This window comes from Diaphorina citri, unplaced genomic scaffold (genome assembly GCF_000475195.1).
Source record: "Diaphorina citri unplaced genomic scaffold, Diaci psyllid genome assembly version 1.1 scaffold2873, whole genome shotgun sequence".
In the NCBI taxonomy this organism is placed as follows: domain Eukaryota; kingdom Metazoa; phylum Arthropoda; class Insecta; order Hemiptera; family Psyllidae; genus Diaphorina; species Diaphorina citri.
In genome coordinates, this window is record NW_007380286.1 from 15,273 (window position 1) to 26,879 (window position 11,607).

Sequence of the window (11,607 nt, forward strand, 5' to 3'; positions counted from 1 at the left end):
TCCAACCAAAATTGTCAACTTGTTTCAATAAATTTCGGTGGTGGGGAGAATACCTGTGTGAGAGAGATGAAAGAGATAAGGGAGAGAGATGGATGAGAGGAAAAGAGAAGAAAGATTTTGTAACTAAACTTGAAATAATTTTATTATCGTTAATAAAGGATCCTAGAGAAAAATATAAGATTTTACCTTTCAGTCGAATTCGCTAAAATATTGCAGGTTTCCCTTTCAAAATGAGGACCAGAATAGTCAAAGAGCTAAATGTCCGAAATCACTGAATTTCCGCCAGGGCACTGTAATAGGTTTCCGGCCATTTTACAAAAATTGTTGATTTTCCTTTGTGTCTATGTCTCAGGTGTTTCAAAGATATCTGACATTCTGCGGGATTGGAATACAAAATGCTCAACTATTTGAGATGTCTATTCTCGAGTTTGAACGCAATCAGGTGAGTCTACTGTTGTCAATTATCTTAACATGTTGGTAATTATCACCATGATACCTTAGTAACTTTGTGAAGGTTCATATTTAGAAATTTGATACCTACTAACTTAGGTACCTAGTGGTATTATCCTACACTTAAACTTTAAGTAGTAAAGTCATAATTCTGTCAGGGAGTTCCGCCTTCCCCGGGATTCAAACCGAGCCTAGAAATCTTTGCTAATTCTAAAAGTTTGATGTTAGTTTAATTCTTCTACCTATACCGTTTACAGTTTACCAACAACTTGTAAACGTAGGTATAGTTCAAGAAGAATGATATTTCGAATTTCAACTTTGAACCTCCTCAAGGATGAGGAAGATGGAGAAAGAGACTTTTATAACTACCTACACTTACACAAAAATTTTACTAATGTTCTCTTGAATATGAAGATCATTTATGTGTAATTTGTAGAATTACAGGCCACAATCAGGAAAATGACAAAAATAACTTCACAGGAATCCTAATAAATTCCAATGGGGGACAAAACGAGCAAATTCCGATTTACTGTAGTTTGAACATTTCTACTCAATTTCATCAATATTGGGGGAAAACCGCGAAAGTTTGCTTACTTCAAATTTAGACCTTTGTCAGCTTTAAATTTATCGTAACTTCGTTCCTGAATGTTACAGTTCTCAGTAAAAGAAAAATAATAACCATAAAAAAAATATAGAGAGAGAATTATACCCAAACAAAAACAGGAGAGAAGTTTTGGCAAGTTGCCAATAGGGTCATAATGGGGGGAATTTCAGTGATGATGGGAGTGGTATTTGAATAGAAGATAGCCATTATTATACCTAGGTACCTAGAGAGCTATTATTATACCTACCTACCTCAGAGATTGAACTGGGTGATTTTCTGATTTTTATGTTGAGTAGTTATTAGGTAGATGAGAAAAATCCTATTTCTCTTTTTATCGCATAGGTAATATGTAAAGGTTTATGTAGAATGCAGGTAAACAATTTAACAAAACCCGCTGAGACAGAGAGAGAGAGAGGAGAGTTCAAAAGTTGAGAAAAACACAAAATAACTGTAAGATTTGTATGATTGCCTAATAATAACTGTGGTTATGCAATACGCAAAGCAAGAATATTTAATGTTAGCCGTTGGTGAGGCTCACACAGTAGAGTAGTAGAGGGGGTTAATAGCTCAGATAAAATAAAGGGAAAAACACCAAATGTAGGAAATTTTTAGGGAAAAGCTGAATTTTTCCCAGGTGATAGAACGCGTTGAGATGTGTTTTCTCCTAAAAGTCCACGGGGATCATCCTTGTACTTCCTCAGATACAGCTACTTGAAGGAGCTCTGGAAGCCTTTGGGAAAATGCCGATATCTCTCAAAGTACTTATCCGAACTGGTTGATCTTTTTTTTCATTAACATCTAAATCTATGGGCCCTATTGAAAAACTACCGGGAGTGAAAATGTAGTCCGTTTAGTTTAGATTTTAATGGAAAAAAATCATCCAATTCGGATAAATATTTTCGAAGATATCGGCATTTTCCCAAAGGCTTGCACAGCTACCTTCAAGTAGCTATAGTGAGGAAGCACAAGGATGATCCCCGGGGACTTTTAGGAGAAAACACGTCTCAACGTGTTCTATCACCTGGGAAAAATTCAGCTTTTCCCTAAAATTTTCCGACATCGAAATCGCTGAATTTTCGCCAGGGCACTGTAGGATTCCGGCCATTTTACAAAATTGTTGATTTTCCTTTGTGTTTATGTCTCAGGTGTTTCAAAGATATCTGACATTCTGCGGGATTGGAATACAAAATGCTCAACTATTTGAGATGTCTATTCTCGAGTTTGAACGCAATCAGGTGAGTCTACTGTTGTCAATTATCTTAACATGTTGGTAATTCACCATGATACCTCAGTAACTTTGTGAAGGTTCATTTTAAAATAAATATCTAAATATGAAAATAACTTTTACTCTTCACTGGTTACAGTGAAGAGTAAAAGTTATTTTCATATTTAGAAATTTGATACCTACTAACTTAGGTACCTACTGGTATTATCCTACACTTGAACTTGAAGTAAAGTCATAATTCCGTCAGGGAGTTCCGCCTTTCAAACCGGGATTCAAACCGAGCCTAGAAATATTTGCTAATTCTAAACTAGAAATCTTTGCTAATTCTAAAAGTTTGCTAATTCTAAACTAGAAATCTTTGCTAATTCTAAAAGTTTGATGTTAGTTTAATTCTTCTACCTACCGTTTACAGTTTACCAACAACTTGTAAACGTAGGTATAGTTCAAGAAGAATGATATTTCGAATTTCAACTTTGAACCTCCTCAAGTGTTTTCATTTTGTCTAATTTACCTTTAACAAGAGTACCTACCTACCTTTTGACCTATCTACTGTTTAGTTGAAGTTGAGTGAAAAACCTCTGCTCTACCCACAAATAGGTATTCAACATTTCCCAGGATGAAAACTTTTACACGATTAATCAACCGTGTAAATTTTCTCACCCTCTCTCTCTCTCTCTCTCTCTCTCTCTTTCTCTCTCTCTCTCTCTCTTTCTCTCTCTCTCTCTCTCTTTCTCTCTCTCTCTCTCTCTTTCTCTCTCTCTCTCTCTCTTTCTCTCTCTCTCTCTCTCTTTCTCTCTCTCTCTCTCTCTTTCTCTCTCTCTCTCTCTCTTTCTCTCTCTCTCTCTCTCTTTCTCTCTCTCTCTCTCTCTTTCTCTCTCTCTCTCTCTCTTTCTCTCTCTCTCTCTCTCTTTCTCTCTCTCTCTCTCTTCTCCTCTGCATCTATAATGTGAATCAAATGACAAGCCATTGTTCCTTGTGTCCTTCTGTAAGTATTTACACCTTGTGCCTTTCTAAAACTATCTTTTTCCCTCTCTCTCTCTCTCTCTCTCTCTCTCTCTCTCTCTCTCTCTCTCTCTCTCTCTCTCTCTCTCTTTCTCTCTCTTTCTTTCATGAAAAATCCCAGGAATAGCGTTTACTATTCCCCTACACGCACTCTAACTTTGTCCTACAACTTTTGATACAATACATGCCTATGTACCTAATAATTACTAGATTCTGCTTATACCTAACCTGATGTTTTTGCTTCCCCATCAGATACTACTCAAGCTAGCACGGAGTATATTTGAAGAGCAGAGTAATCTGGAGTGCCTGGTCACCAAAATCATGACTGAAGCTCGTGACTTACTCAAGTGTGAGCGATGTGCTGTGTTCTTACTCAAGTCGGAAACTAGTGAGGCATCTCATCTAGAGAGAATACTAGAGCGACCTGGCCGAGTGGTGAGTGAGTGAATGAGTGAGTTAAAAAAGAACTACTCATTTCAGTGTTGAGTGGACTACTCAAAGTATTCAGTCAGATCCTACTTCTCCATACCTACATATATAAGGAGTTGAAGAGTAAGTTACATGTTGCAGGATCTGACTCAGTCACTGTGCAGTCAACAATATTTTCAAGGGGTCATATTTAGCTGAATTCCCCTTGAGGTTCAGCTATTCATTTTAGGGCAAAACTACCTACAGTCGGAGTTATGTTTTTGGTTTTGGGATCTTTAAGAAGCTGTTCATTTCATTTTTCTTTAGGGGAAAAAGGATGGAGGAAATTATATTTAGGTACATATTCTTGACATTCCAAACTTTGAAAACCCTTTTTCTTTCTTGCAGATATCAGAGCGGAAGCCACTGTGCCGTCGAGAGAGTAACAATGTAGATATTGAAGATATCCTGGCTCATACTCCTGAGGACCCTAGTATTGCATTCTCCACTGTGTTTGAACTAGGGGGACCCGGTGGGGAGGCCCTGGTCAAATCACCTGGCAACACTGTATGCAACACACACTCCCGTTTGGCAACCATCGCTAAATATGTGGCCTCTACTGGACAGGTGAGTGAGATGGAGATAGGGAAGGGGTTATATGGGTCTAAGGAAATCTGGATTAATATTATAGAAGAGAGTAGTAGGAACGTTGTTTATTGAGGGGGAAAAAACTTATTTTAACTCAATAAATAACTCCTCCCCATTTGGTACCTAAGTTTACCATTGCCAGCCGAGTTACATAGCTTGGAGGGTAGCGTGTCTGCCTTGTGAGAGCTAGGTCGCGAGTTTGATTGCCGCCTGCGGTGAATTTTTTCCTGAACGGATAAGATTCGTTCTCGGAACGACTCTTCGCTTTCGGGACGATAAGACCTTAGCAGTTGCAGTTACCTCTATCAAACTTCTAAGTAATGTGTGGACGTTGTGTTTCAGATTGACGATAAGACCTTAGCAGTTGCAGTTACCTCTATCAAACTTCTAAGTAATGTGTGGACGTTGTGTTTCAGATTCTCAACATAGGGGATGTGCCGAGTTGGATGAGGGAGGAGGTGTGTAATGATGAAGATGAAGAGAGTGACTTCACTACACGATGTATCCTATGTATGCCGATCTTCAACGGACAGAAAACAGTCATAGGAGTGGCCCAACTTATCAATAAGGTGAGATATTAGCGGTCCTCTGAACCTAACGCTGACAAAACAAAGAGAAAACTGGAGCATCAGTAAATGTTAAGGTGTGTCCACACATAGGTGTGACCGGTCGTCAATTTACATATGTGTGGACACACCTTAAAACACGTATAATGAGTGAAAATTCGAGATATGTAGTTCCAAACTCTATCCAACCCAATCAATTCCTTTGAATTTTCCCTGATTAAGTATATGTGTTTTACATTTACTGATACTGTACTTTTCCAACTACGCCCGACCTATACGAGTATATAGATTAACATTTACCTAAGATTAAAAAAATACAATAGAAGATTTATTTCCCAACACGATGTGATGTAGGTCTCTTGAGGTTGTACTATAAGCATTAAGCTTACAAAATGCTTTCCAACACGAAGACAAGGTAGAATAAAGGAGAAAGTATGATAAATAAAGCAAGAGGAAATCATTATGTGTTTTACATTTACTGATACAGTACTTTTCCAACTACGCCCGACCTATACGAGTATATAGATTAACATTTAAGATTGAATACAATAGAGATTTATTTCCCAACACGATGTGATGTACATAGGTCTCTTGAGGTTGTACTAAGCAACTAAGCATTAAGATTACAAAATGCTTTCCAACACGAAGACAAGGTAGAATAAAGGAGAAAGTATGATAAATAAAGCAAGAGGAAATCATGAAAGTCAAATTAGCTGAGAATCCTGTAGCTGTAAGCTTTACTTTTGTTTGATTAAATTACTCTCTCTCTCCCCTTCTTTCTTCTTCTTCTTCTTCTTCTTCTTCTTCTTCTTCTTCTTCTTCTTCTTCTTCTTCTTCTTCTTCTTCTTCTTTCTTCTTGAGGTGCCGTCTCCGTTCCGGAGGTTGGCAAACATCATGGTTATTCTACACGTTATCCATAACGTATAGAAGTATTAGATTTCCTCTCATTTGCTCGCCCTTTCTCAGTTGTAGGTATTTATTTTTGTTTCGCGTGCTTTTGGGTAATATAAAAAAGAACTACTCATTTCAATTTTGAGTAGACTACTCAGAGTATTCAGTCAGATCCTACTTCTCCATACCTACAAATAAGGAATTGAAGAGTAAGAAGTTACATGTTGCAGGATCTGACTCAGTGACTGTGCAGTTAACAGTATTTTCAAGGGGTCGTATTTAGCTGAATTTCCATTAGGGTTAAGCAAATCATTTTGGGACAAAACTTACAGTCGAGTCGGAGTTGCGTTTTTTGGGATCTTTAAGAAGCTATTTTTTCCCGTTTTATTTTTCTTTAGGAGGAAAAAGGATTGAGGAGCTTACCTATACACATTTTTGACATACCACAGAACTTTGAAAAATCGTTTTTTTTTTTTTTTTTTTTTTTTTTTTTTTTTTTTTTTTTTTAAAAATTTTTAAAAAAATGATTTTTTTTTTTTTAAAAAAATAAAGAATTCTTTCTTGCAGATATCAGAGCGGAAGCCACTGTGCCGTCGAGAGAGTAACAATGTAGATATTGAAGACATCCTGGCTCACACCCCTGAGGACCCTAGTATTGCCTTCTCCACTGTGTTTGAACTAGGGGGACCCGGTGGAGAGGCCCTGGTCAAATCACCTGGCAACACTGTATGCAACACACACTCCCGTTTGGCAACCATCGCTAAATATGTGGCCTCTACTGGACAGGTGAGTGAGATGGAGATAGGGAAGGGGTTATATTGTTCTAAGAAAACCTGGATTAATTGGAAGAGAGTAGTAGGAACGTTGTTTATTAAGGGGGAAAAAAACTTATTTTAACTCAATAAATAACTCCTCCCCATTTGGTACCTAATTTTACCAGTGCCAGCCGAGTTACATAGCTTGGAGGGTAGCGTGTCTGCCTTGTGAGAGCTAGGTCGCGAGTTTGATTGCCGCGCGCCTGCGGTGGATTTTTTCCTGAACGGATAAGATTCGTTCTCGGAACGGCTATCCTGCCTTTCTTCTCTCTTCGCTTTCGGACGATAAGACCTTAGCAGTTGCAGTTACCTCTATCAAATTTCTAAGTAATGTGTGGACGTTGTGTTTCAGATTCTCAACATAGGGGATGTGCCGAGTTGGATGAGGGAGGAGGTGTGTAATGATGAAGATGAAGAGAGTGACTTCACTACACGATGTATCCTATGTATGCCGATCTTCAACGGACAGAAAACAGTCATAGGAGTGGCCCAACTTATCAATAAGGTGAGATATTAGCGGTCCTCTGAACCTAACGCTGACAAAGAGAAAACTTGAGCATGAGTAAATGTTAAGGTGTGTCCAGACATAGTCGACCGGTCGTCGATTTACATATGTGTGGACACACCTTAAAACACGTATAATGAGTGAAAATTCGAGATATGTAGTTCCAAACTGTATCCAACCCAATCAATTCCTTTGAATTTTCCCTGATTAAGTACCTATATGTGTTTTACATTTACTGATACAGTACTTTTCCAACTACGCCCGAGCTATACGAGTATATAGATTAACATTTACCTAAGATTGAATACAATAATTGAAGATTTATTTCCCAACACGATGTGATGTAGGTCTCTTGAGGTTGTACTAAGCATTAAGCTTACAAAATGCTTTCCAACACGAAGACAAGGTAGAATAAAGGAGAAAGTATGATAAATAAAGCAAGAGGAAATCATGAAAGTCAAATTAGCTAAGAATCCTGTAGCTGTAAGCTTTACTTTTGTTTGATTAAATTACTCTCTCTCTCTCCCCTTCTTTCTTCTTCTTCTTCTTCTCTCCTCTCATTTGCTCGCCCTTTCTCAGTTGTAGGTATTTATTTTTGTTTCGCGTGCTTTTGGGTAATATTAGAATTCGAAGACAGAGACAGAGTCTCATGGGCCTATAGGAGACTAGGAGAGAAACAGAGATGTTAATGACAGATACCCTCCGTGATCAAAGCCGATTAACATGAGGGACTCCCTCGGACTGGAGAGCAGGATTTAGGAACAGAGTAGATTTCAATAAAGTCCTCTCTCGATTATCCTCATCTGTCAAACAACCTGTTCATCCTGTCATATATTCACCATGCCCGACGTTTCTTAGCTCCGGTGTTCAATGGTGGACTGGTCTAGTTCAGATTCAATAGACGTCAAGAGAATTCCATCAGGAAGTCATGTATTCTTGTCCTGTCTCTTTCTAATTCTATAAGACCTTAGTTAAATTTACCCCTCTCTCTTTTCTCTCTCACCCTCCCTCCCCCTCTGTTGGATATCTCATGGGCCCATATAGGAGACTAGGAGAGAAGCAGAGATGTCAATGACAGATACCCTCCGTGATCAAAGCCGATTCATGAGGGACTAGGGACTCCCTCGGACTGGAGAGCAGAATTTGGAAGTAGAGTAAATTTCAATAAGGTCCCCTCTCGATTATCCTCATCTGTCAAACATCCTGTTAATCCTGTCATATATTCACCATGCCCGACGTTTCTTAGCTCCGGTGTTCAATGGTGGACTGGTCTAGTTCAGATTCAATAAACGTCAAGAGAATTCCATCAGGAAGTCATGTTTTCCTGTCCTGTCTCTTTCTAATTCTATAAGACCTTAGTTAAATTTACCCCTCTCTCTTTTCTCTCTCACCCTCCCTCCCCCTCTGTTGGATTGGAAATTTGGAACACATTATTTTCGACATGTTATTGTGTTCACAGTTGGAATTCCATTTAGAACAATTAATTTTACAAGAGAATGTCAGTTAGAAGGATGGAAGGATTCATTTGGAACACATTTCGACATGTTATTGTGTTCACAGTTGGAATTCCATTTAGAACAATTAATTTTACAAGAGAATGTCAGTTAGAAGGATGGAAGGATTAGAAACATGTCTCAGCAGCTCAGCAGGATTAGAAACATGTCAAATGTCAATAAAACACTCCCTCCTGCTTCGCCTTTTCCTTCTTCTTCTTCTCCTCCTCCTCCTCTTTCTCCCTCTCCCCTCCCTCTTCTCCTCTTCCTTTCTTCTTTAACCTATTTCCTCTTTTGCTTATTCTTCTACATATTTTTCCCTTCCAATATTCAATCGTCCTGTAGAAATTTGTATGATGGCCATCTATTGCGCAAGCCAGTTTGTGCAAATGGCTTGAGCGTGTAAACTCACCTTTGCTCACGCCTCACATCTCTTATTGTGGTTTCTCAGGTAACTCGACAGCCGTTTACAGACTGTGATGTGTCCATATTCGAGGCGTTTGCCATATTCTAGGGGAGGACTGAGGCTTTTGGTGACGCCACAACGTTTCTTATCAAAATATGACTTCAGTCTCCCCCCACCCTAAAATTTATACAGGAAAAGTTTTTTACTCACCAATTTAAAATTTTAAAATTTTCGGAGAAAAGTAAAGACACCTCTCCCCTCTCTACCTTTCTCTCCTCCTTTTCTATTCCTCCCTCCCTCTCCTTTTATCTACCTATCTCCTCCTCTTCCTCCCTCCCTAACAGTACCTACATGAAAACGAGGTGTAAAGTTTGGTCGTTATCTTTTCCAAACAAAATTGTCAACTTGTTTCAATAAATTTCGGTGGTGGGGAGAATACCTGTGTGAGAGAGATGAAAGCCCTCCTGCTTCGCCTTTTCCTTCTTCTTCTTCTTCTTCTCCTCCTCTTCCTCCCTCTCCCCTCCCTCTTCTCCTCTTCCTTTCTTCTTTAACCTATTTCCTCTTTTGCTTATTATTCTACATATTTTTCCCTTCCAATATTCAATCGTCCTGTAGAAATTTGTATGATGACCATCTATTGCGCAAGCCAGTTTGTGCAAATGGCTTGAGCGTGTAAACTCACCTTTGCTCACATCTCTTATTGTGGTTTCTCAGGTAACTCGACAGCCGTTTACAGACTGCGATGTGTCCATATTCGAGGCGTTTGCCATATTCTGTGGTCTGGGTATCCATAACACTCAGATGTATGAGAATGCTTGCAAGCTTATGGCCAAACAGAAGGTAAGTCATGGAACAGAATGTTCCCAGTTAACCAAAGGCTAGTTCCCACTTATCGTAAGTTTCGTCCGATTTTTTCCGCACGTCCTTCAGGTATTAAATGAGAGTGTTCCCACTTACTCACGACACGATTTTTTTTTCCAATTGGAAACGGTGCTTTACCTTACCAAACTGCACTACAACCCGAGGCGGGCCTTCTCCACAATGAGCCTCCACATTGTCCTATCTTTTACCTTGGAACACCAGCCGGTCACTTGCATGGTTTCGAGATCATCGCAGGCAATAGAGAGTTTTTGCAACTCCAAAATTGGCGTCCCGTTAATTGAACTCTTAAACGTTATCTGACCTCCTCAAGTGTTTTCATTTTGTCTAATTTACCTTTAACAAGAGTACCTACCTACCTTTTGACCTATCTACTGTTTAGTTGAAGTTGAGTGAAAAACCTCTGCTCTACCCACAAATAGGTATTCAACATTTTCCAGGATGAAAACTTTTACACGATTAATCAACCGTGTAAATTTTCTCACCCTCTCTCTCTCTCCCTCTCTCTCTTTCTCTCTCTCTCTCTCTCTCTCTCTTTCTCTCTCTCTCTCTTTCTCTCTCTCTCTTTCTCTCTCTCTCTCTTCTCTCTCTCCCCCTCCTCTATTTTTCTATAAATTGAATGATCAAAGAGGCCTTTCTTTTTTGTCTCGTTTGTTCGAAAGTCTCAATTTTTATATTATCTATACATACCTATATTTTACAAACTTTTTTTTACCTTTCTTATTCCATCTCTCTCTTCCCCCTCTCTCTCTCCCTCTATTCCCCTGTGAATTAAATGATCAAAGGCCATTTTCCTTGTGTCCTTCTGTAAGTATTTACCTTGTGCCTTTCTAAAACTTTTTTCCGTTCTCTCTCTCACTCTCTCTCTCTCTCTCTCTCTCTCTCTCTCTCTCTCTCTCTCTCTCTCTTTTCCAAACAAAATTGTCAACTTGTTTCAATAAATTTCGGTGGTGGGGAGAATACCTGTGTGAGAGAGATGAAAGAAGGAGATAAGAGAGAGAGATGGATGAGAGGAAAAGAGAAGAAAGATTTTGTAACTAAACTTAAATAATTATCGTTAATAAAGGATCCTAGAGAAAAATATAAGATTTTACCTTTCAGTCGAATTCGCTAAAATATTGCAGGTTTCCCTTTCAAAATGTGGACCAGAATAGTCAAAGAGCTAAATGTCCGAAATCGTTGAATTTTCGCCAGGGCACTCACTGTTGGTTTCCGGCCATTTTACAAAATTGTTGATTTTCCTTTGTGTTTATGTCTCAGGTGTTTCAAAGATATCTGACATTCTGCGGGATTGGAATACAAAATGCTCAACTATTTGAGATGTCTATTCTCGAGTTTGAACGCAATCAGGTGAGTCTACTGTTGTCAATCATGTTGGTAATTTGATACCTCAGTAACTTTGTGAAGGTTCATTTTAAATATCTAAATATGGTTACAGTGAAGAGTAAAAGTTATTTTCATATTTAGAAATTTGATACCTACTATAACTTAGGTAGCTACTGGTATTATCCTACACTTAAACTTCAAGTAAAGTCATAATTCCGTCAGGGAGTTCCGCCTTCCCCGGGATTCAAACCGAGCCTAGAAATCTAACTTTGCTAATTCTAAAAGTTTGATGTTAGTTTAATTCTTCTACCTACCGTTTACAGTTTACCAACAACTTGTAAACGTAGGTATAGTTCAAGAAGAATGATATTTCGAATTTCAACTTTGAA

At 38.6% G+C, this 11,607-nt stretch overlaps 2 protein-coding genes across 2 annotated transcripts; both read left to right on the top strand.

The window, feature by feature from the left end:
* Positions 1–352: 352 nt before the first annotated feature.
* LOC103519662 (cGMP-specific 3',5'-cyclic phosphodiesterase-like) lies at positions 353–4,918 on the top strand (the record flags this gene model as incomplete). The annotated part of the gene is made up of 5 exons (XM_008484751.1): positions 353–442; positions 2,200–2,289; positions 3,534–3,716; positions 4,098–4,316; positions 4,754–4,918. Coding segments are annotated over 5 exons (747 nt in total), but the record flags the coding sequence as incomplete, so codon positions are not given.
* A 682-nt stretch (positions 4,919–5,600) lies between these two features.
* Positions 5,601–11,242, top strand: LOC103519663 (cGMP-specific 3',5'-cyclic phosphodiesterase-like; the record flags this gene model as incomplete). Its single annotated transcript, XM_008484752.1, has 5 exons — positions 5,601–5,633; positions 6,362–6,580; positions 6,962–7,114; positions 9,728–9,853; positions 11,153–11,242. Coding segments are annotated over exons 1-5 (621 nt in total), but the record flags the coding sequence as incomplete, so codon positions are not given.
* Positions 11,243–11,607: the final 365 nt, after the last annotated feature.